Here is a 25,345-nt window from a genome sequence, read left to right as displayed (position 1 = left end):
ACAAGGATTTATGATAATTAGTCTTTATTCTGGTTATTTTTTTAACCTAAGGAGTGTAGATTTTGGAGGGTGGAGAGAGGCCTGCTGTACAAACATGAGGACTGGAGTTCACATCCCCAGCACCCAGGTAAAAGCCAGGTCTGGGGCACATACCTGAAATTCCAGTGGTGAGGGGAAGAGGCAGTGGTACCTCTGGGGCCTGCTACTCAGCCAGCTAGCCAAATCAGTGGCCTTAAGTTTCAGTGTCTGTCCATTAACCCCTAGTCCTCACTTCTGTCTCTCAGACAGGACCTCACTATGTAACCCTAGCTTACCTTGAATCCATAATCCTCCTGCCTCAACTTCCTCAGTGCTGGGATTACATTCATGTGCCACCACAACAGATAGTGTATTTTCCTATTTTTCTGAAGTTATTTGTCAGGTCCAGATGTGTGTGTGTGTGTGTGTGTGTGTGTGTGTGTGTGTGTATGTGTGTGTGTGTGTATTATGGATTTGTATATGTGCATGTGTGGGAGCATGTTTACTTACTGTACATGTACATATGAAGATGAGAGGTTGGCTTTGAGTGCCTTCCTCCATCACCCTTATATTTTTAAGATAAGGTCTCTCCTGGAACGTGGAGCTTGTTATCTCCCCTGAGCTTGCTGACCTGTGAGCCTCTGGAATCTACCCATCTCCATCAAGCCGTGGTTACCGGCCATGGGCTGGGGATCTGAGCTGGGGTCCTTACATTTATACAGCAGGGCCTTTGCCCACTGAGCCACTTCCCCAGGCTCTAGTTTTAAGGTTTTTTGTTTTGTTTTTGTTTTTGTTTTTTGAGAAGCTTCCTCGAGGCTACAGTAGTTTACACTCTCTTGAATAGCATTTTTATTAAAAAAGGAACAGCAAAGAATGTCTACTTTCTTCACTTTCACTTAACACAGTCTTAGCTAGCGTAAGATGACAAGATGGAAGGCTTTGAAAGTGGGCAATAAAAGGGAGAGCAGTGGAGAAAGTTCTGTGGCCTCCACACTCACGTGTGTGCACCACACACGCAGATAAACTACACACACAGGAGTGCAAACGTGCATGTGCGCACACAGAAACACACAAGACAAAAATCTAACTAGAATAGAATTTCCATATATGTATGACCACTCTTGGGCATATACCCAAAGGGCTGTATCTGCTGTTGTAGAGACAGTTGCCTCCATGTTTGTTGTTGCTCTCTTCACAATAGCAAGGGAATAAAACCAGCCTGGATGTCCATCAACAGATAAATGATAATGTCATATACACACACCACAGAATTTTATTCAGTTGTAAAGAAAAATTAAGTTAGGGAATGTTCAGGAAATGAATGGAACTGAAAAGCATTGTTTTCAGTAAGATAACCTAGACTCAGAAACACATCCCATATGTCTTCTCTGTGGGCCCATAGACATGAGACCCACAGACAGCGCAATGAGGTAATTCTTACTATCTATGCTTGGGAGACATTACCTAAAATAGAACTAAGGTTCTCAGACTTTCTGAGCATAAAGAAAGGAGAAGAAAGGAGAAAGGGATGCCTCTCCTCACTTGTAGGTCTGGCACAGAGCTGTGAAGTGTGTCTTTTGCGTTCACTGTTCATAGGTCTTTAGCCTTCCTTCTTAGCGCTGAGTAAGTTTCAGTCACTTCTACAAAAAAAAAGTGGGCAGAGAGCTGGGGAGCACCCAAAGTGTTTGTATGAGCAAGAGGACCAGCGTTAGAATCCCAAAACCTACACATAGCTGGTGGGCACGGTGGCTCACCTGTAATTCCAGCCTCTCACTGTGCAGGTCGGGTCCCTAGAATAGGCCAGCTTTATTGGAACAAGACTAGCCATATTGACAGGAAACTCTTGAGTCTCACTGAGAGTCACTGGCGCGAAAAGACATAACTGTATCATCTTGGATCTCCTCATGCATGCACATTCACACACTCACATGTGCCTACACACTGTGAACACACACCACACAACACCCATATATAGACATGGGAAGAAGAAATAAAAGTTCAAATAAGGGAAATGGAGGGAAAGATAATTTTAGAATTGAAGGTGGGCCATAATATTAGACATAACATGGAGGTCTTTGGAGATCCAGGGGCAGAGAGGACCCAAGAGACCTTGAGCATACAGAATTGCAGAGAGCATGTGGGCATGCCGTCCCTTGCCTGTAGGACCCCGTTATGGCTTACCCATTGCAGAAAGAAAGGCATTTTGCAAGTAACTTACTACTTGGCTCTGCAGTGGTAGGGAGTGGTCAGGGTCACCCTTCTCCCTCTAAAGCTAGCATACTATCAGTTGCCAGCTTCATCTCACGGATACTCGGTGGCCGCAAACACTCATTGGTTTTTCTTTTTTGTAGTAAGAAGAAAACATAACCTATAGAGACCATCTTCTGGCAGAAGATGATAGATTTGAATCAGAAAGAGGAGGCGTTGGAAGCCAGGAATCTAAAGTGAAGAAACTGCAAGCGCCTGGGTGAGAAAGGAGACGGGTGTTTGTGAGCTGCTGGCTCGCTCCACATTACAGCTCTCTGCTTGTCCACTGCAGGCGTCTCTAGGCCTAGGCAGCTTCACCAGTTGGAAGGAGAGGGAACAGAAACAGGCTGCTGAAGTGAGTTGTAGTTGAAAACACTGTAAGCCCTTTTTCTTTTCTTTTTCTTTTTCTTTTTCTTTTTTTTTTTTTTTTTTGTGCACGCCCCATGGCCTGTGTGGAGGTCAGAAAAACACTTGCAAGAGTCAGTTCCTCTTCTGTGTAGGTCTCAGCATGGACCTCAGGACGTCAGGCTTGGCAGCAGACACATCTGCCCACTAAGCCATCTTGTTAGCCCTGGAGACGAGTTGTGATTACATATTCTCCAAGGCTGTATCAGTCAGTATTTCCTGTCAGCTTCTTGTCTGCCTTCCCTCCTCCTTTCTAGGGCTGGGGCTTATTATGAAATAGAACATTTCTTGGGTCCTTACTGCTTCCAGGCACCAAGGTGTGGTGCCTTCCTGGAGTTATTTCACTCCCTCTCAAAGCAGCCCAGTTATGTAGAACTGAAGTTCCTAGAGTCTGCCCACGACCAAACGGCTAGGAAGTGGTACAACCCGGTTTTAAACTCATGCTTTCTGAGTTTATTTACCTCTATACTTACTACGCCAACCCATCCCAGAAGGGAAAGCATTTATATCTTTTCCCTTGTAGCCCAACAGGTACCCTAGCTTGGTGGCCTCTTTGGAAGGCTCACTGTTTCCTGAGAACATTTTCACTTTCAAACTGGAAAGTCAGAGAGGAGAAGGGATTCCTAACCATGCACAGTTGTACGTCATGATTAATGTTTCTGCCCCTAGGCTTTTCCCATTCATGTGTTGATTTCCCTATAGGACACTGGTTTCTAGCCAAGTAGTGGTGTATGCCCATAATTCCAACATTCAGGAAGCTGAAGCAGGGGGATTACAAGTTTGAGGCCATCCTGGACTACATAATGAGACTGTCTCAAAAGAAAGAGGGCTAAGAGGAAAAGAAATGAAGGAAGAAAGAAGAAAATCCATTGTCTTCCTATGGTTTTCACACTCACATTTTAGAGTCTTCATGGATAACATGAGACTCGTGTACTTGGGGGTTGAAGGAAGCCTAACTATGGTTGCATGAGCTACTTAGAATAGTGTTTGTCCTTTGTTGTTTCTGGAGCGGGATTGGGCAGTGTGTTGTCATTCACCCTGGTCAAGCACTTTACCAGCTGTACCAGCAGCATCGTACCCTGAAGCTGGTTTGCACGTGCCACCAGGCTAACCCTAGCTCACGATCCTCCTGTCTCAACCTTCCTAGTGTTGGGATTTCCAGCTCGAGTTCTATTACCTTAGTCCTCTTTTCATCTACGACACCCAGTAAAGAATGTTTCTGTGGGGTTTTTGGTTGTTTGGTTTTGTTTGGTATTGAAATAGAATTGTGATTTGATTTCTCTAAACTCTAGAACAGCTAAACATCTTGGAGTACATGTGTCTTTTTATCCCTTTGTAGATTCCCGTCACTCTCACCATGCCAGAGATGACAGAGCATGAGACGCCTACGAAAAAGCAGCACAGGTGTGTATCCACAGCCCCAGATTCTATCCTGTAGGCAGGTAAGAAGCAGAATTAGTTCCCAGCGTGTGTGGATGGACAGAAATAGATTTACTAAAAGAGGATCACATGGCTAAAATTCACCTGTCTTTATTTTCTCAGAAGCCTGACAAAAATGGTCATCAGTAGTTAAAACATTGTATCAGACCTATGTCACATGTTTGCTCTCTAAGGACATTTTCACTGGCACACTGTATTCCTTTTGTAGCTCCTGAAACACTAATATACATAACATTATGTTTATTTTCTTATAGCCTTTCTTCTGAGTATTTAGGCAATGTCCATCTAGAATTGTGTGGCCACTGCTTTTAATAATGTTAAAAATACTATATTCCCTTTTCTTACCACATAGCTATTAGTGAAAGCTAATGCATTTGATAATTATGCAGAAAGGGAAAGTCAGTGTCTTTAGTAGAAATGTTAAGAAACTGTAAGCGTTGGATAACCTGAGTACACAGATGGGAAGATGGCTTGGGTGCAGTCAGCACCGGAAGTGCTCCTCCCACAACGTTTGCCTTGGCAGGAATTGCGGAGCCCCACTCTGCCTGCACTCACTCTGCTTGCAGCTCCTCCCAGCAGCTCCTCCCAGCAGTCTGCAGTGAAATCACATTTCAAATAGTGAAGGTTTTCAGTGATCGATTCTATTCTAAACATGATTTCTGGGTATCAGTAGAGAATTGTTCTTACTTTTCAAAATTATATCTATTAAATGTATTTGAAAGTATTGGCATTAAGGTATTCATGCCATAATATCCACTAAGTAATTCCTTATTGATGGAATAAATACAATTTTATAAAATTTGTTTTTATGGTTATGAAGATAAAAAAAAATGCCTTTCTGTTATCTTCCTATTACCTGTCTCTGTACTTTCTGTTTCAGAAAGAAGAACCGAGAGACACACAATGCAGGTGCGTGCAGTGACTCGAACTCTGCTGGATCAGTTATGCCACGGTTGATTACAACAAGTTCTTATGTTGTAAACATGGAATTATTTGTTATATTTCGGAAAGGGCAATTTTATTATTTTTATTCATAAAATATTCCCAGAGCCTCATGGAACTGACTGCATAACATCCGATTTGTAGCTATTTTAGATTTGTTATGAAATTAAAATATTTTGGAAGCTAGTGTTGGAAGGGGTTTCACCCAGGACAGTGGGAGAATGAAGGTTATGTCTGCACAGGTTCCAGATGGGCAGCTCCTGTAGGAAGGCAGGCAAAAGCAGTGGGCTGTTTTGTTTGCATGTGTCAGTCTTCCTTCTGAGACAAAGTCTGTGTGGCCCTGGCTGGTCTGGAAACTCAGAGAGATCCACCTGCCTCTGCCTCCTGACTGCTGACATTGCAGGCTTGTGCCACTATGCCTAGTGCATGTGGACAATATTAAGTTATAGAGACTTCTGTCATAGAAACAAATGTAGGCCGTATCTCTAATGTTAGATTATAGCCCATAGCCAGCCAAGTATACAGTGTTAATTGTGTATCCATTTTCTTTTTTTTTTTTTTTTTTTTTTTTTTTTTTATTAACTTGAGTATTTCTTATATACATTTCGAGTGTTATTCCCTTTCCCGGTTTCCGGGCAAACATCCCCCTCCCCCCTCCCCTTCCTTATGGGTGTTCCCCTCCCAACCCTCCCACCATTGCCGCCCTCCCCCCATAGACTAGTTCACTGGGGGTTCAGTCTTAGCAGGACCCAGGGCTTCCCCTTCCACTGGTGCTCTTACTAGGATATTCATTGCTACCTATGGGGTCAGAGTCCAGGGTCAGTCCATGTATAGTCTTTAGGTAGTGGCTTAGTCCCTGGAAGCTCTGGTTGCTTGGCATTGTTGTACTTTTGGGGTCTCGAGCCCCTTCAAGCTCTTCCAGTTCTTTCTCTGATTCCTTCAATAGGGGACCTATTCTCAGTTCAGTGGTTTGCTGCTGGCATTCGCCTCTGTATTTGCTGTATTCTGGCTGTGTCTCTCAGGAGCGATCTACATCCGGCTCCTGTCGGTCTGCACTTCTTTGCTTCATCCATCTAGTCCAATTGGGTGGCTGTATATGTATGGGCCAAATGTGGGACAGGCTCTGAATGGGTGTTCCTTCAGTCTCTGTTTTAATCTTTGCCTCTCCCTTCCCTGCCAAGGGTATTCTTTTTCCTCATTTAAAGAAGGAGTGAAGCATTCACATTTTGATCATCCGTCTTGAGTTTCGTTTGTTCTAGGGATCTAGGGTAATTCAAGCATTTGGGCTAATAGCCACTTATCAATGAGTGCATACCATGTATGTCTTTCTGTGATTGGGTTAGTTCACTCAGGATGATATTTTCCAGTTCCAACCATTTGCCTACGAATTTCATAAACTCGTTGTTTTTGATAGCTGAGTAGTATTCCATTGTGTAGATGTACCACATTTTCTGTATCCATTCCTCTGTTGAAGGGCATCTGGGTTCTTTCCATTTTCTGGCTATTATAAATAAGGCTGCGATGAACATAGTGGAGCACGTGTCTCTTTTATATGTTGAGGCATCTTTTGGGTATATGCCCAAGAGAGGTATAGCTGGATCCTCAGGCAGTTCAATGTCCAATTTTCTGAGGAACCTCCAGACTGATTTCCAGAATGGTTTTACCAGTCTGCAATCCCACCAACAATGGAGGAGTGTTCCTCTTTCTCCACAACCTCGCCAGCATCTGCTGTCACCTGAGTTTTTGATCTTAGCCAATCGCACTGGTGTGAGGTGAAATCTCAGGGTTGTTTTGATTTGCATTTCCCTTATGACTAAAGATGTTGAACATTTCTTTAGGTGTTTCTCAGCCATTCGGCATTCCTCAGCTGTGAATTCTTTGTTTAGCTCTGAACCCCATTTTTTAATAGGGTTATTTGTTTCCCTGCGGTCTAACTTCTTGAGTTCTTTGTATATTTTGGATATAAGGCCTCTATCTGTTGTAGGGTTGGTAAAGATCTTTTCCCAATCTGTTGGTTGCCGTTTTGTCCTAACCACAGTGTCCTTTGCCTTACAGAAGCTTTGCAGTTTTATGAGATCCCATTTGTCAATTCTTGATCTTAGAGCATAAGCCATTGGTGTTTTGTTCAGGAAATTTTTTCCAGTGCCCATGTGTTCCAGATGCTTCCCTAGTTTTTCTTCTATTAGTTTGAGTGTGTCTGGTTTGATGTGGAGGTCCTTGATCCACTTCGACTTAAGCTTTGTACAGGGTGATAAGCATGGATCGATCTGCATTCTTCTACATGTTGCCCTCCAGTTGAACCAGCACCATTTGCTGAAAATGCTATCTTTTTTCCATTGGATGGTTTTGGCTCCTTTGTCAAAAATCAAGTGACCATAGGTGTGTGGGTTCATTTCTGGGTCTTCAATTCTATTCCATTGGTCTATCTGTCTGTCTCTGTACCAATACCATGCAGTTTTTATCACTATTGCTCTGTAATACTGCTTGAGTTCAGGGATAGTGATTCCCCCTGAAGTCCTTTTATTGTTGAGGATAGCTTTAGCTATCCTGGGTTTTTTGTTATTCCAGATGAATTTGCAAATTGTTCTGTCTAACTCTTTGAAGAATTGGATTGGTATTTTGATGGGGATTGCATTGAATCTGTAGATTGCTTTTGGTAAAATGGCCATTTTTACTATATTAATCCTGCCAATCCATGAGCATGGGAGATCTTTCCATCTTCTGAGGTCTTCTTCAATTTCTTTCTTCAGTGTCTTGAAGTTCTTATTGTACAGATCTTTTACTTGCTTGGTTAAAGTCACACCGAGGTACTTTATATTATTTGGGTCTATTATGAAGGGTGTCGTTTCCCTAATTTCTATCTTGGCTTGTTTCTCTTTTGTATAGAGGAAGGCAACTGATTTATTTGAGTTAATTTTATACCCAGCCACTTTGCTGAAGTTGTTTATCAGCTTTAGTAGTTCTCTGGTGGAACTTTTGGGATCACTTAAATATACTATCATATCATCTGCAAATAGTGATATTTTGACCTCTTCTTTTCCGATCTGTATCCCTTTGATCTCCTTTTGTTGTCTGATTGCTCTGGCTAGAACTTCAAGAACTATATTGAATAAGTAGGGAGAGAGTGGGCAGCCTTGTCTAGTCCCTGATTTTAGTGGGATTGCTTCAAGTTTCTCTCCATTTAGTTTAATGTTAGCAACTGGTTTGCTGTATATGGCTTTTACTATGTTTAGGTATGGGCCTTGAATTCCTATTCTTTCCAGGACTTTTATCATGAAGGGGTGTTGAATTTTGTCAAATGCTTTCTCAGCATCTAATGAAATGATCATGTGGTTCTGTTCTTTCAGTTTGTTTATATAATGGATCACGTTGATGGTTTTCCGTATATTAAACCATCCCTGCATGCCTGGGATGAAGCCTACTTGATCATGGTGGATGATTGTTTTGATGTGCTCTTGAATTCGGTTTGCCAGAGTTTTATTGAGTATTTTTGCGTCGATATTCATAAGGGAAATTGGTCTGAAGTTCTCTTTCTTTGTTGTGTCTTTGTGTGGTTTAGGTATAAGAGTAATTGTAGATTCGTAGAAGGAATTCGGTAGGGCTCCATCTGTTTCAATTTTGTGGAATAGTTTGGATAATATTGGTATGAGGTCTTCTATGAAGGTTTGATAGAATTCTGCACTAAACCCATCTGGACCTGGGCTCTTTTTGGTTGGGAGACCTTTAATGACCGCTTCTATTTCCTTAGGAGTTATGGGGTTGTTTAACTGGTTTATCTGTTCCTGATTTAACTTTGATACCTGGTATCTGTCTAGGAAATTGTCCATTTCCTGAAGATTTTCAAATTTTGTTGAATATAGGTTTTTATAGTAAGATCTGATGATTTTTTGAATTTCCTCTGAATCTGTATTTATGTCTCCCTTTTCATTTCTGATTTTGTTAATTTGGACGCACTCTCTGTGTCCTCTCGTTAGTCTGGCTAAGGGTTTATCTATCTTGTTGATTTTCTCAAAGAACCAACTTTTGGTCCTGTTGATTCTTTCTATGGTCCTTTTTGTTTCTACTTGGTTGATTTCAGCTCTGAGTTTGATTATTTCCTGCCTTCTACTCCTCCTGGGTGTATTTGCTTCTTTTTGTTCTAGAGCTTTTAGGTGTGCTGTCAAGCTGCTGACATATGCTCTTTCCTGTTTCTTTCTGCAGGCACTCAGCGCTATGAGTTTTCCTCTTAGCACAGCTTTCATTGTGTCCCATAAGTTTGAGTATGTTGTATCTTCATTTTCATTAAATTCTAAAAAGTTTTTAATTTCTTTCTTTATTTCTTCCTTGACCAGGTTATCATTGAGTAGAGCATTGTTCAATTTCCACGTATATGTGGGCATTCTTCCCTTATTGTTATTGAAGACCAGTTTTAGGCCGTGGTGGTCCGATAGCACGCATGGGATTATTTCTATCTTTCTGTACCTGTTGAGGCCCGTTTTTTGACCAATTATATGGTCAATTTTGGAGAAAGTACCATGAGGAGCTGAGAAGAAGGTATATCCTTTTGCTTTAGGATAGAATGTTCTATAAATATCCGTTAAGTCCATTTGGCTCATGACTTCTCTTAGTCTGTCGACATCACTGTTTAATTTCTGTTTCCATGATCTGTCCATTGATGAGAGTGGGGTGTTGAAATCTCCCACTATTATTGTGTGAGGTGCAATGTGTGTTTTGAGCTTTAGTAAGGTTTCTTTTACGTATGTAGGTGCCCTTGTATTTGGGGCATAGATATTTAGGATTGAGAGTTCATCTTGGTGGATTTTTCCTTTGATGAATATGAAGTGTCCTTCCTTATCTTTTTTGATGACTTTTAGTTGGAAATTGATTTTATTTGATATTAGAATGGCTACTCCAGCTTGCTTCTTCTGACCATTTGCTTGGAAAGTTGTTTTCCAGCCTTTCACTCTGAGGTAGTGTCTGTCTTTGTCTCTGAGGTGTGTTTCCTGTAGGCAGCAGAATGCAGGGTCCTCGTTGCGTATCCAGTTTGTTAATCTATGTCTTTTTATTGGGGAGTTGAGGCCATTGATATTGAGAGATATTAAGGAATAGTGATTATTGTTTCCCTTTATATTCATATTTGGATGTGAGGTTATGTTTGTGTGCTTTCATTCTCTTTGTTTTATTGCCAAGACGATTAGTTTCTTGCTTCTTCTAGGGTATAGCTTGCCTCCTTATGTTGGGCTTTACCATTTATTATCCTTTGTAGTGCTGGATTTGTAGAAAGATATTGTGTAAATTTGGTTTTGTCATGGAATATCTTGGTTTCTCCATCAATGTTAATTGAGAGTTTTGCTGGATACAGTAACCTGGGCTGGCATTTGTGTTCTCTTAGGGTCTGTATGACATCAGTCCAGGATCTTCTGGCCTTCATAGTTTCTGGCGAGAAGTCTGGTGTGATTCTGATAGGTCTCCCTTTATATGTTACTTGACCTTTTTCCCTTACTGCTTTTAATATTCTTTCTTTATTTTGTGCGTTTGGTGTTTTGACAATTATGTGACGGGAGGTGTTTCTTTTCTGGTCCAATCTATTTGGAGTTCTGTAGGCTTCTTGTATGCCTATGGGTATCTCTTTTTTTAGGTTAGGGAAGTTTTCTTCTATGATTTTGTTGAAGATATTTACTGGTCCTTTGAGCTGGGAGTCTTCACTCTCTTCTATACCTATTATCCTTAGGTTTGATCTTCTCATTGAGTCCTGGATTTCCTGTATGTTTTGGACCAGTAGCTTTTTCCGCTTTACATTATCTTTGACAGTTGAGTCAATGATTTCTATGGAATCTTCTGCTCCTGAGATTCTCTCTTCCATCTCTTGTATTCTGTTGGTGAAGCTTGTATCTACAGCTCCTTGTCTCTTCTTTTGGTTTTCTATATCCAGGGTTGTTTCCATGTGTTCTTTCTTGATTGCTTCTATTTCCATTTTTAATTCCTTCATCTGTTTGATTGTGTTTTCCTGGAATTCTTTCAGGGATTTTTGCCATTCCTCTCTGTAGGCCTCTACTTGTTTATTAATGATTTCCTGTGTTTCCCTAAGTGTGTTCATGTCTTTCTTGAAGTCCTCCAGCATCATGATCAAATATGATTTTGAAACTAGATCTTGCTTTTCTGGTGTGTTTGGATATTCCATGTTTGTTTTGGCGGGAGAATTGGGCTCCGATGATGGCATGTAGTCTTGGTTTCTGTTGCTTGGGTTCCTGCGCTTGCCTCTCGCCATCAGATTATCTCTAGTGTTACTTTGTTCTGCTATTTCTGACAGTGGCTAGACTGACCTATAAGCCTGTGTGTCAGGAGTGCTGTAGACCTGTTTTCCTCTCTTTCAGTCAGTTATGGGGACAGTGTGTTCTGCTTTCCGGCGTGTAGTTTTTCCTCTCTACAGGTCTTCAGCTGTTCCTGTGGGCCTGTGTCTTGAGTTCACCAGGCAGCTTTCTTGCAGCAGAAAATTTGGTCTTACCTGTGGTCCCGAGGCTCAGGTTCGCTCGTGGGGTGCTGCCCAGGGGCTCTCTGCAGCGGCAGCAACCAGGAAGACCTGTGCCGCCCCTTCCGGGAGCTTCAGTGCACCAGGGTTCCAGATGGTCTTTGGCTTTTTCCTCTGGCATCCGAGATGTGTGTGCAGGGAGCAGTCTCTTCTGGTTTCCCAGGCTTGTCTGCCTCTCTGAAGGTTTAGCTCTCCCTCCCACGGGATTTGGGTGCAGAGAACTGTTTATCCGGTCTGTTTCCTTCAGGGTCCGGTGGTGTCTCAGGCACAGGGGTCCTGCCGCTCCTGGGCCCTTCCCCACGGGAGCCCAGAGGCCTTATACAGTTTCCTCTTGGGCCAGGGATGTGGGCAGGGGTGAGCAGTGTTGGTGGTCTCTTCCGCTCTGCAGCCTCAGGAGTGCCCACCTGACCAGGCCGTTGGGTCTCTCTCTCACCGGGTCTGGGAGCAGAGAGCTGCTGCGGGCCGGGATCCGCGGGTGTGGGACTTCCGGTAAACACAGACCGTGCCTCCTAGAGAAATTCTGCTTCCGTGTCCCAAGCTCACCAGGCAGCTTTCTTGCAGCAGAAAATTTGGTCTTACCTGTGGTCCCGAGGCTCAGGTTCGCTCGTGGGGTGCTGCCCAGGGGCTCTCTGCAGCGGCAGCAACCAGGAAGACCTGTGCCGCCCCTTCCGGGAGCTTCAGTGCACCAGGGTTCCAGCTGTGTATCCATTTTCACTTTGGCATATTATATAACATTTTGAGTCAGACATTACTTTCTGCACTCAAAAAAATTTTACTTTCTATTACTCTACACCTGTGGCTATAGCTATGCAAACAGAGAGGATCTCTGGGGAGAGTTTATCTACAAAGGTACATTGAATGCTGGTGAGATGAGCTTATCACCATAGAAATCCACTCAGATAATAATGAGCAACATTGTTAGAGAATTAAGACTGGCAATCAATTAATAGAAAGGAAGCCTTTAAAAGATAGCCAAGAGTAATTTATTACTATATGTATATGTTAAATTTTTATTATTTTTAATTATGTGTGTTTTTTGGTGTATGTAGATGCTCACAGAGATTTATACCCCTAGGAGTTGGAGTTACAGTTGGTTATAAGTCACCTAATGTGTGTGCTAGGGATTGAATCAGGTTCTCTGGGAGAGCAAAGCATGCTCCCGACCACTCAGTCTTCTCTCCAGCCCAAGAGGCATGTTTTTAATTTCAGCATCTTACAGAAATTATTTAAATGAACTCTTTTGTATTCTTACTTGTTTTAGAGTTTTAGTGTGTCAGTCTGGAACATTCTGGCAGTTAATTAACAAGTTGTCGGTTGCCCCGTACTCTAGTTTTCATTTTTGTTGCCATGATAAAATATCCTGACCAAAAGCAACATAGGAAGGAACAGATTTATTTGGCTTACAGTTCCAACTTGCTGTTCATCATTGAAGGAAACTCAAGGCAGGGACTCAAGCAGCTAGTCACATCATATTCATAGCCAAAGCGAGAAACAATAAATACATTCTTGCTTGTTTTCAGCTACCTTTCTCTATTCTTATACCATTCGGGCTCTCTGCCTAGGGAATGGAGTCGCCCACAATGGACTAGGTCTTACTACATTGATTTGCAGCTAAGACAATTCCCCACAAATATGACCACAGGACAACCTGACCTAGATAATTCCTCATTAAAATTCTCTCTTCCTAAGCGATTTTATGTAGTGACAATTTTGGAATTTCGGTTTCTTTAAAAATACAGAAATATTGTAAGAATGTATTTTCAATTTAATCCCAGGTGTAGGGATGTGGGGCAGCTTGAGACTGTCCACAGCAGCTGACTATGACTTGCCTCGTGTTCTAGCAGAAGCATGGTTTTGCCAGCTGCAGATAGTTTTTGCAGTTGTGTAACATTTGGAATTTTGAGAGCTTTTCAGAGGGTGTGTAACTGTTAAAGCCCCATAGGCGATAGTGGCTCTTGGTCATTTAAGGAGGCTGGTTGCAGTTTGTTAGTAGTCATGCCCAAAGAGGAAACAAAAGAAAGATCTTCCTAATTCACCTCTCCCCTCTATCCTTGTTTCTCTCGTGTATAGTGTTAGTGTATGAAGCTGGGGGCAGAGGGAGAATAGAGGGTGTGTAAAAGAAGAGCCCACAAAATAGCAAAGACCAGCTACAATCATAGGCTGTGTTAAGTTGATTGTTAAAAAAGCTAGCTGCTACTCCCTGTTAGAAAAGATGGTCAGAGTGGATATCCCAGAAATGAGAGAACAAAGCCAGTGCATTTTCTTATCTAAGAAGTAACCAGTAGCTGCTGATATTCCATAAAGGTCTAGTCACCGAACAGTAGGCATTGCTAAAACAGAGGCAGCTCTTTGGTAATTTAGTGGTTTGTTTTTTTTTTTTTTTTTAATTTGGTCATTGTGATGTTGTGATGGCTCAACAGGTGAAGTGGTTTGCCACCACACAGGGTAACCTGAATTTGATAACTAGAGCAGAAATGTTGGAAAGAAAGAACTGATTTTAGCAAGTCATCATCTGACCTCCATGTGTATGCTGTGTACACACACACACACACACACACACACACACACACACTCAAATACATGTAAACAATGAATTTAAAAAATAAATTTGTTTATCAATAAATCTTTACTGCTTATTTGAATTATAATGAAAAGATTGACTAATAATAATGTATTGTTAACAGTTTCTTTTTATCATTTTTTTAATGTGTACTGTGTGTGCCTAGTATCCTGGGAAGCTAGAAGAGTTGGTTGAATCCCTTTGGGCTGAAGTGACAGGTGGTTGTGAGCTGCCATGGGTGCTGGGAAGCAAACCTGGTCCTCTGGAAGAGCAGCCAGTGTTCTGAGCCACTAAGCTATCTTTCCAGTCCCCCTTTTTATCATTTTAATGTAGTTATTATTTCTGATTTTCTTTACAATGCTTATAAAAGTGATAAATACATTTATTTTCATAACATTTGACTTAAAATACTGCATTGTAAAACTTACTACAACCTTAGTTACAGTCATTGGTAAATAATGATTATTGGCTTAGAATTCAGTTTCTTTTCCAGTGTCCATACTAGGCAGGTGCTCTGCCACTGAGCTATAGCTCCCCAGCAGCTTCCACATGTGATTTCTTTACTGACAGTTGCTTTGCCCAGGTAAAGTTTGGCCAAGTAGTATAAGAGTTGATAATGTGTTTTTCCTGTTTCTAGTGGAGAGGCACAGAAAGAAGAAAATCAATGCTGGGATAAACAGAATAGGAGAACTGATCCCATGCTCCCCTGCTCTGAAGCAGGTAGGTGCTCCCTCTTCCCCTGCTCTGAAGCAGTTAGGTGCTCCCTCTTCCCCTGCTCTGAAGCAGTTAGGTGCTCCCTCTTCCCCTGCTCTGAAGCAGTCCAGTGTTTTGTGTCAGCCCACCTCTCACCCCAAACATGTAGGCGCCTACTGTATTTCCTTTTGCTGCTTGGTAACAAACAGTGCTCTCAATTATTCGATTATATTTGGTTTTTAGATTGATTATTTTTGTTTCCTGCCATTTATTGGGGGAGAGTGTTCAAGTTAATAGCCTCGTTTTTTATTTGTTTTATTTTTCTTTATACTTTAGTTTTTCTTGTATTTCTAATAATCTCCTAGTACAGTTTTCTACATGTGGTTGCCAGACTGTCATGCCTCTCTAAAGAATTGCTGAAGTAGACCTGTGGTGACATTGATAGCAGCCACTACACTTCCTAGCATTGCTATGTTTTTTAAAATTCTTACCTAGAGTTGTCTAGGATTGTTAACCAGTTCCTCATGCTCTCGACACCTGCTTCATGTTCATTACTCTCCTGCCTCAGCACCCTTACTGCTGGAATTACAAGTGTGGGTCACTGCATCTGGCCTCTCCGTTGCCTATCAATTCCCATTGTAAATCTTAGCTTAATGTATGACACTTTTCCCTAATGAAGGTAATTTGGGGTTTTTTAAAATAGCAGGGATAAAATAGGATCATTGAGCATAAAATAAATGATTCAAATTATATGGCACCATGAAAAACTAGAAGGAAATTGATATTCCACTTTCAGGTTATGACCACTAATAAAGTATTACACACGTGTGTAGACACGGCCTCACCAGCATGCGTCAGCTCCGCTTTGGACAACGGCTTCCTCACTTGCACTGGTTGTACATTCTGAGTGCTTGGTTCAGATTGGTGTCTCATACGACCCCTCTCTTTAATGGCTGTATGGATTCTTTGACAGCGGCACATAAGAACTTGTAGTAACTTTTAACCTAACTTTAATTAAATGATCTATATAAAATAAATATGTGTACATAGTAAATAATATCAAAATAATAAGCGTTAACATTCTTCCTGCTTTCTAGCCTTAATACAGCTTTCATAGACAGCCATTCTCAACTGTTTTCTTTTTATATTTAGTTTTTCATTTCTTAGTTTTCTGTATCCTTTTTAAACTTACAAAATTGTGTGCGTGTGTAAGTGTGTGTGTGAGTGTGTGTGTGAGTGTGTGTGTGAGTGTGTGTGAGTGTGTGTGTGCGTGTGTGTGAGTGTGTGTGTGAGTGTGTGAGTGTGTGTGAGTGTGTGTGAGTGTGTGTGTGCATGTGCGTGTGTGAGTGTGTGTGTGAGTGTGTGTGTGAGTGTGTGCGTGTGCGTGTGTGAGTGTGTGTGAGTGTGTGTGTGCGTGTGTAAGTGTGTGTGTGAGTGTGTGTGAGTGTGTGTGTGAGTGTGTGCGTGAGTGTGTGTGTGTGTGTGTGTGAGTGTGTGTGTGTGTGTGTGTGTGTGTGTGTGTGTGTCCTACACAGACGTGAAAGCCAGAGGAGGCTGTGGAATGTCTTCCCTTACCATTCTCCGTCTTTTAAAAATGCAGTCCTTGTATTAATTCTTAGAGAATTTCATTCAGTACACAACATCTTGACCCTATTCACCCTCAGCTTTTTCCTATCTCCTCCCGTTCCACTCCCTCCCCCAGCTCATGCCCTCTTTGCTTTTTCTAATAACCCACTGGGTCCAATTTGTGCTGCCCTGCACGCATGGGCGTGGGATCACCACTGGTCAGCTCACTCCCCACCTTAGTCACATTCCTACCCCACAACTCTGGGACTATCTTCAGGGATAGCCTTGCCTGGGTTCTTATGTGGGGTCTGGGATTTGAACTCAGGTCTCCAGTAGGCCATCTCTTCAGTCGGGTGTACTTTTAATTCTTTGCGAATGTTCAGTGAAATCTCAATGCAATTTTCTAGATGGTCAGGTCACTGCACGACTTCTCTTTGGCCTTTTTTGCCCTCTGAGACTTTCCTTCTAGTCCTTCAGCCCTGGTTTTAGTCTCAGCCAGCTGGTCTCCTCTTTTATAAAGTTTTCTCATCCTGAACCTCATGGCATATGCTTATTTTGTGGACTCTTACCCCTCACTGTTGGATGGGCTTTCCCAGGAAATTTCCCTCAGTTTTCCTGGGGATCCCCCCATCTTCTCCCCCCCCCCTTTCATTTAGGTATTTTGTCCAAATAAGAATGGTAAATAATAATGATAAGCCTTTTTATTTGAATGCTTAGTGAATATGAGTTTTTGCTTGTTTGCTTGCTTCATTCTTGAGAATGAGGCATGTAAAAGCCCAAGTTCCCATGCCTTTAACTGGAGCTACTGGAAAGCCCCATGGTAGTGTGGTCCAATGCAATGGCCCCTCCTCCAGCTCAGGAAATTACTGACCTTGGCGGCTGCCACCAGGATTGCAGCTCGAGACTGATGGCCACTATTTCCCGTCCACAATTCACATGCTTCCCCTAGGATCACCTTGCAAAAAATGACCAGAGAGATTTGTAGGCTGGGTGTGAGCATTGTGGGGAATGTGTGGTATGTGTAGTTATCTTAAAGATGTCACTGGACCACTTCCCCTGGGGAGTGGCAAAGGACCTTCCATCTACCTGCTGGGGAGACAAGTCAGGTATGGTTGAGGCAGCAGCCCCTGCTACCTTTGGGACTGGGCCAGATCTAGTTTGTTGGTGCTGTTCCCCCAACTTTGCAAGCCTCAGTTTCCTACGTTGCCAATTGGAAACAGATCTGCAGTGTACTCTGCACCATTTGAGCTCCAGCAGCGGCCCTTGGAGCTAGATCTGAGCATGTGCATGGACTGTACTTAGTGAGCTGGGCAACCTCATCTTCTGCCTGGGATGTACTGCCTCATTTCCCACCCCTTCTTGCTTTAAGAGGAGCCCTGAGCCTGGCCCTGGTGCTAGCCCTGCCTTAAGGCAGTGCTACAGGAGAAAAGTTTACTCTTATAGAAGACTGGTGGACAGGGCTATCCAGATGGGGTGCTGATCCAGTGACCAACATCCAAGCCTGTGCCTGCTCATAATTCTGTCATTATGGAGGTAGCCTGGCTTTCCAGATACAACCCTGAACCACTCCTCAAATCACTCAGGGGTTGGGGGTGGAGTGAGGTGGTGATGATGCATCTCCAGGAGCCGGACCTCGCCTTCAGAGATGCTTCCTTGGTGTCTGGTTGCCCTGTCTCTGGCTCAAGCATAGAAAAGGATCCTCAAGCTCGGTCACACAAAGCAGTTACACCAAGGGGGTCTCTTCCCATCCTCTAGTCCTAGAGGCTGTGTGACCTGAAGGACAGACACAACACCAGGTCTCATCCACTCAGATGGACTAAAATTCAACCATGTTGGGTTTCAGTCTGTGGGTGTTGGAGACCTGTACTTAACTTTAAGAGAGTGGCTTTCTGAGAGAACTGGCTTTAAGACTACACAGCCCTAACTGCAACCCCTCTTCAAATGAGCAGTCAAGATACTTATTTTAGGGAGAAAAGTTGAAAGGAAACGGGGAATTTACTAATAAAAGAATTAACAGCTCTTTAAAAAGCTGATCAAATACGCTTGTGTTTGGCCCTAACTGTTGTGTTTTGTTTCCCGGGAAAGTGTCTTGTCAGACTCTTCCCTGAGAATAGAAATGGTGAAGGAGTGTGAGCTGCTGGAGTTCTGGGGCTGCTTTAGGGACAGGGCTAGAGATTCTGGAGCTGTAACACACAGCGTCGTTTCGCTTTGCCTTGCTTGATTCGGGAGCCTGTCTTGACTACTTGGAAGAACTGTCCTCGAGGTTTGAATTTTCTAGTTCAAATTTCAGAGAAGGTAAACTTGCTTTGTGTGGTTAGAGCAGGAAAGAATTCATCCCATTGGCTGAGAATATGGATGTGGGAGGGGCCTGGTATCACTGCTCCTAAAAGCCTCTCATCCAGCCCCTTATTGGCACTCTCCTTCAGTAGGACGGAAATGGGTGCTTCTCTGTGTTGAAACTTGTGGGGTGCCAAGGCTTGATCAGTTTACTCTTCCTCATTGCCTTCCTTGACACTTCAATTTCTTTTTATCCCTACTGAGTGGATTAAATTTGTATAAATGTGTGACTTTTTTTGTTTGCAGAGTTTTTAAAAATAGACTGTCCCTGCTTTCAGGAACCTGAGGCAGGAGGTTCCCAGGTTCAAGAAAAGTAAAAGGATTGATTTTTTTAACACGGGGCTAATTGCGATTTACTTGTTTGTCTTGAGGTGCAGGGGCCTGGCCACTCAGTACATGTTGAAAGCTGCCTAGTAAAGTCTCACCATCTACTACTCTTGGCTTTCTTTCATTCCTGGTTCTCGGAAGTTCTTGAAGAAAGGAAATCGTACCATTTCACCTTCTTAGTGTCTGGTGTGTGCAGAGGAATGTTTGATCTCCAGAGCACAGCAGCGGGCAGGTTGTCTTACTGTTGTGCTCCTGCCTGCTGTCCGGGTAGGGGCAGGCGGCTGAGCATTATCAGGTTCTACTGTTTTGCTTCTTGTTTTAAGGAAGGTCAGCATTCGTTTTCTCTGATTTTGCAGTACCAGGATTTGAAACTGGGGCCGTACATACATGCTACATGGGCACTCTACCACTGAGTTCCACTCCACCCCTGGTTTTCCAGTTCCCTGTATGCGGACTGGGTTTCTGTAGTGACTGGGTTGACGGCCCCAGAACTGAATCTTACAGAATCAAACCACCAAGTCACAACAGTGAGAGAGCAATAGAGGCCTGGCCGCATACGTACTGTGCACATTGGACAGGAACTTAGTCATTCATGACCACATGCTTAGTAGTCAAAAGGAAGACACCACAAGTGACCAGTGGGTAGCTAAAATGCTTCTTCATAATAAGCTGGCAGGTAAAAGGAATGGCCATTAGAAAGTAAGGCCAGATGAGGTCCTTGGGTGTCCTCTGCTGTGTCCACCTTACTCCTTGGAGCCAGGATGTCTCACTGAACCTGGAGCTCACAGGTTTTTTTCATTTTATTTGATGGGTTTTGGTTTTCGTTTCGGCTTGGCTGGCAACCAGCAAACCCCAACAATCCTGTACTCTTTGCTCTTCACCCTCAGCACTGAGGTTACAGGGTCCCACATGCACATTCTAGGGATCCAAGTTCAGGGCCTCCTGCTTTTACAGAAAGCACTCTTACCCACTGAGCCACCTCCCCAGCAGCTCTGTCTGGGTTTTTCAGACACACCAGAAAAAGGCATCAGATCTCATTACAAATGACCATGAGCCACCATGTGGTTGCTGGGATTTGAACTCAGGATCTCTGGAAGGTAATCAGTGCTCTTAACCACTGAGCCATCTCTCAGCCCTCTGTCTGGGTTTTTAAAGAATATATTGGCGAAGATTATTACTAGAAGAATATGCATGCAGCTTCACAATGATTGTGTCTACGACAGGATCTGGAGAGCAAGAGCATAGAGGAATGTTGCTTTTCAGTTTTTATCCCTTCATATTATTTACACTTTGCCATATGCACATAGTGTTCCTGTTCTCCGTGTGTGTTTATGTGCTGTGTGTGTGTAGACAGAGGTCAGTATTAGTTGTCTTCCTTGGTTGCATTCCACCTTATTTTTTTTGAGACTTGCTCTTACACTGAACCTGGAGTTCAGTGATTCAGCTGAATTGTCTGACTGTTGAGCTCCGGAGATCGGCCTCTCTGTCTCCCTGGTGGTAAAATTATAGACGTGATCTGCCATGCCCCATGCTGGAGATCTGAACTCAGGTCCTCACACTTGCATGGCAAGTACTTTACTGACTAGACTAGCCCTTCCTCCAGTCCCCATTATATTTTCAGTCTTAGAGTTTATTAAGACCATGGCACTAGAGAGATGGCGTACTGCTCTTAGAGAGCACCCAAGTTCTATTTCCTGCACCCAGGTCAGGTGATTCCAGCTTCTAGGGATCCAGTATCCTCTCCTGAACTCTGTAGGCACCTGCACATGGTACTTTCTCCATCACAAAAGCACTCATTTGCACATAAAAATATAAAATAACCTTCAAAACTGTTAAGAGTAAAGAAGTGCTTTGCTGTAAAATGTAACCTTTAAAAAAAGTTTAGAAAAGGGATATAGTGAGAGCATAGCACCAAAACTCTGTCAAGTGATACTCCTTTCTCAGCCCATTTTTTAGGGTTCTGGGAGGTTGTGGTTCTCAGTGCAGTAACACTGAGAAGGCCCTCCCTCTGTGGCCTCCCTTCCAGTTAGTCTTCTCAGGATGCCTCATCCTTCAGCCCTGTCTTCACACACACCAAGGGCATCCCTGCCTGAGTGCCTTTGCTTTCTGAGGCTGCGATCTGCAGCTCTTCATCCAGATAGCCTCAGGGGATGCTTCACCCTCTTCAGGTTTTACTTGGGTGTCACTTTACAGAAAGTTCCCAAAGGTCCCTCCTCAAAAGCAATCAGCAGAGTGTCTCAGGACAGGCTCCAGTAACGAAGTGTCATGGATCCAGTGACAAAACAAAACAAAACACAACACAACACAACAAAAATAAAAACAAAACCAACCAAACAAACAAACAAACAAAACCCCTTAACCTGGCAGTTTAGAGCAGAGAAGTCCAAAACAAAGATTCCAACCCTTGGGCTATAGAGATGACTCCACCACAGTTTAAGCCAGAGCTACTTGTGCTTGGTTCCCAGCACCCCTGTCAGGCATCTTGCAACTTCCTGTAATTCCAGACCACTGGGATCCAACACCTCTAGCCTCCTTGGGTACTCATGTGCTTACCCCCAACAAATGCACAAAGGTCATTAAAAATAATAAAAATCTTTAAAAAAATAAATAACTTCTAGTCCTAATTATGTACTTACATGGTACAGAGAGAAAGATCACCACACTTTTCTCTTTAAAATAATAAATTATTATTTATGTGTATGAATGAGGTTTGTGAATGCTACATAAGTGCAGGACATTACAGAGCCCAGAGAGGCTGTTAGAGCCAATGGAACTGGAGCAGCAAGTGGTTGTGAGCTCCACATGGGTTTAGGAACCAAACCCGGGTCCTCTGCTAAAGCAGTAAGTGCCCTTAACTGCTCAACCATCTTTCCAGCCTGTCTCTTTTTATAAGGATGCTAATCTACCAGAGTAGTGTTAGCACCGAACCATCTCTCCATCTCTCACTTTTCTTGTAAGGGTGCTTCATCCCATTCAGGGTAGAGCCCTCCCAGACTTCAGCTCCAAATACTAGCACATTATAGATCAGAAGTTGTACATGTAAATCTGGCAGAATGTCACAAACGTTTGGTTCACATGCTGCCATCGACAGTCTCCTTCCTTATCCTCTGTAATTTTCCTTTGTTCTGCTTGTGAATCATGCAAAAATCTGTTCACCCAATTTTGTGTGTTTGATTTGGGTTTTTTTTTTTTTGTTTTTTATTTTGATGGTGTGTGTGTGTGTGTGTGTGTGTGTGTGTGTGTGTGTGTGTGTGTGTGTGTCTGTGTGCATACATGTCACTGTTCATAGCATTTTGGCTTTATTTGTATTGTGTATACAGGCACACATGTGTATGTGGGTGTACTTGCATGTACATGTACATGTGAAGGCCAGAGTAAACTTCTGGTGCTGTTCCTTCTAGCATGCCTTTACTTTTTTTACTCTTTAAATTGGCCTAGAACTGTGGACAGGTTGGCTTTGAACTCAGAAAGCTGCTTGCTTCTGCCTCCTAAGTGCTAGGATTCAAGATGTGGGCAACCACTTCCACGCCTTCCACCATACTTCTTGAGATAGGATCTCTCACTGGCCTGAGGCTATTGGATTAGGCTGTCACTACCTTCCCAGAGCTGGAATTATAAGTGCATGCCACTGTGCATTGCCTTTAGAAGTTATCTTCAGTGAATCGAAGTCAGGTCTTCATGCCTTTGCCTATATTCCTGGATCCTAGATCTGAGCCTGACATGTAGTAAATGGTCAGATGCTAGTAAATGTAAAATGATCAGTAGAAGCCTTTGAACTTTGTATCTAATTCGAATATTAAAAAGTTATGTATCACATGTGATAAAGCTATCACATTTTACATATCTTCTTACAGGTTTACCTTTTAATGAAATATTTAAATTGTTACTTTTCTTTTGCAGAGCAAGAACATGATCCTGGACCAAGCCTTTAAGTACATAACAGAACTGAAGCGGCAAAACGATGAACTCCTGCTTAATGGAGGGAGCAGTGAACAAGGTGGAGACTTGCCGAGTCCTGCTGTCTCCTGTTTGTGTTACAGTGACATGCACTTGAGGACATGGAAAGCTCCCCCAACCCTCTAATCAGAATAGGCTTGCCCTCAGTAGCATTGCAAATGAGATCACTGTAGCTGAACTCCTCTTCCTCTGTGGTTAATTTTAATCTTGTAAAAACACATAACTTCAACCTTGATTACTTCTATTCTATGTTTGCCTAAGTCATGAAACTAATAGTGTTGAATCTCCCCCGCTCCACTTGATCTTGCAGTTAGGAGACTCTCAGAAGATGACTCACAGAGGAGCTGTGCTCATGGTAACCTATAAACAAGATTAGAGGATAGATCTGGGCCAAGTTTTAACAATGCATTGACTCAAAAGGCCAAAATATTCACTTCATAATTATTTGCATTAATATAAAGTATATCTTGAACTGCTAGGTCATTTAATATACTTCACTTGATCTTAGCCAAAAGGCCGAGAAGCGATCATTTAATATACTTGATTTTTAGGTGTAACTTTTTGTGCTGAGGGTTCTGAGTTTTACAGAAGCATTGGTGAGAAGCTGAAAGGAATCATTCTGGGGCCAATGTAAAGCTCAGGGTGGAAGGCCGGTTGGGTGGCCCTTTCTTATGGCTCTGAAATGATCAGAGGTTTTCCTTTCACAAACATTAAAAGGAGTAGACCACTTTAACGGGACTAACTTTGGTCAGTGCTATGCCACACTGCTTGTACTGAGCAAGAAATAGTATCGGAAGCCATTCCAGGAGCGCAGGGCAGCATTTGGAATTCTTCCTTACACTCCGTTCAGAAGCTGCTTTCTTAAGTCAGCTCTCTTTGAATGGTGCAAGCCACCCTTATAGGCGCCTCCATCAGAGAGCTGGATATATTGGTACTTGGAACATCATGAAGTACTCCTCAAGATACTTTGAGGTTAGACTGATCTTTAGACTTTTCCAATGAAAGCTCCTTTGCCTGAGAACACGAGGCTAGGCCAAGCAAGTTACCTTAGTGAAAAGGGAAGCTGATGACAAACTCCCAGGCACATGTAGCCAGGCCAGGGTGGGGTAGAACCTGGAACGGCCTCAATGGCTCTTTTGTCATCTCTCTCTGTTGTGATCATGGTTTCTTGGGTTCTTTCTGTGCATATATTCTATCTGATCCTTGTATTGTTTGTCGTTGATCTTTGGTAGAAGATAGTTTGTCTCATTTAGTATAGAGGACAGCACCTTCTCAAGGATCAACAATGGCCAAAGGAACCATTCCTGTAGAACACACTCAAAGGCTGAAGGCAGACAGTGGTCAGAGACTGCTGTTCTAATCTGTATTGGAGGCATGCTTTATACTAAAGTCTATAGAAGAAACAATGTACCCTTCAGAACATACTCCTGCCCAAGAGATTAACACGTCCATTTTGATAGACTCCTAATGAGGGGGACAGTGCTATGCTCTTATTCTTAATCAAAAAGCTTCTAGGCACGTAGTAATCTTACACACACACACACACACACACACACAGACACACACACACACACTATTATAATAGTGATCTTCCAGTTAGTTCAGAATGTCATGTCTTCACCTAGGGCTGCAGTTATGTCATAGATCCATCCCTTTGACCAATTAGCAGAGCCCTGCAGCTATGGTCTTGGTTTAAAACCTGCTGGTTTTGAGATGGGCTCATCTCAATGACTTCCAAGCCTGCTAATATCTCCCCACCTGCTTCACATCACCTCCCTAAGAGATGAGACCCTGAAGTCATTAGGTGTTTGGCGTCAGGATAGTCTGACCACTTGGGGCTGCAGTGGGTGTAGAATGATAGAAGGTTTCTGTTCTTGCTGACATTGAGCAATATGGAATTAGATTGCTGCAGAACCATCTGAGGATGGATTGACTGTAAGCAAGAGGGGAAAAGAAATAAGACAGTAGGCACACAAGGTCCAAGACAACTATAATCAACACTAAGATTATAATAAGTATAATTCATTTCAACTATGAAAATTCAGAGGTCCAGCCAAAGCTGATTGATGAAAGGGGTGGTAGTGTCTGGCATGGTTTAGTCAGTCAGATAAAGCATTAGCAGAATCAAGAATTATACCAATCAGCCCTGATAATAATACAAGTGTCGTCCAGGAGTAGCTGTGAGGATCTAACATGTCCTGACCACCCTTGGACTACTACCATGTCAGGCTGCTTTGAAAACTGTCTCACAAATTGATGGATTTGAGGCGAGGCCTAGTCAAGAACTAACTCATGGGCTACACCTCAGCATTCTGCGTCATACTAGTAAGAGACCGTCAGCTATG

At 42.8% G+C, this 25,345-nt stretch overlaps 1 protein-coding gene and 1 pseudogene across 4 annotated transcripts in view; one reads left to right on the top strand and one right to left on the bottom strand.

The window, feature by feature from the left end:
* Usf3 (upstream transcription factor family member 3) overlaps window positions 1-25,345 on the top strand; it is a 59,159-nt gene that overhangs the window by 21,057 nt on the left and 12,757 nt on the right. Inside the window, exons 2-6 of one of the 4 annotated variants that reach the window (XM_087576245.1) lie at window positions 2,370-2,620; window positions 4,010-4,074; window positions 4,991-5,019; window positions 14,758-14,840; window positions 22,944-23,040. In XM_087576245.1, coding sequence (XP_087432371.1) covers window positions 4,028-4,074; window positions 4,991-5,019; window positions 14,758-14,840; window positions 22,944-23,040 — 256 coding nt within the window. In that variant the 5' untranslated portion in view covers window positions 2,370-2,620; window positions 4,010-4,027. Of the gene's footprint in view, window positions 1-2,369; window positions 2,621-4,009; window positions 4,075-4,990; window positions 5,020-14,757; window positions 14,841-22,943; window positions 23,041-25,345 lie in introns of those variants that run through there. The other 3 variants (NM_001447398.1, XM_087576247.1, XM_087576246.1) reach the window with 3 other exon arrangements.
* LOC120095793 (U2 spliceosomal RNA) lies at window positions 23,351-23,528 on the bottom strand (annotated as a pseudogene).

Source organism: Rattus norvegicus, chromosome 11, assembly GCF_021556685.1.
Source record: "Rattus norvegicus strain SHRSP/BbbUtx chromosome 11, alternate assembly SHRSP_T2T, whole genome shotgun sequence".
NCBI lineage: Eukaryota > Metazoa > Chordata > Mammalia > Rodentia > Muridae > Rattus > Rattus norvegicus.
This window is presented reverse-complemented; position numbering and strand designations above follow the sequence as displayed.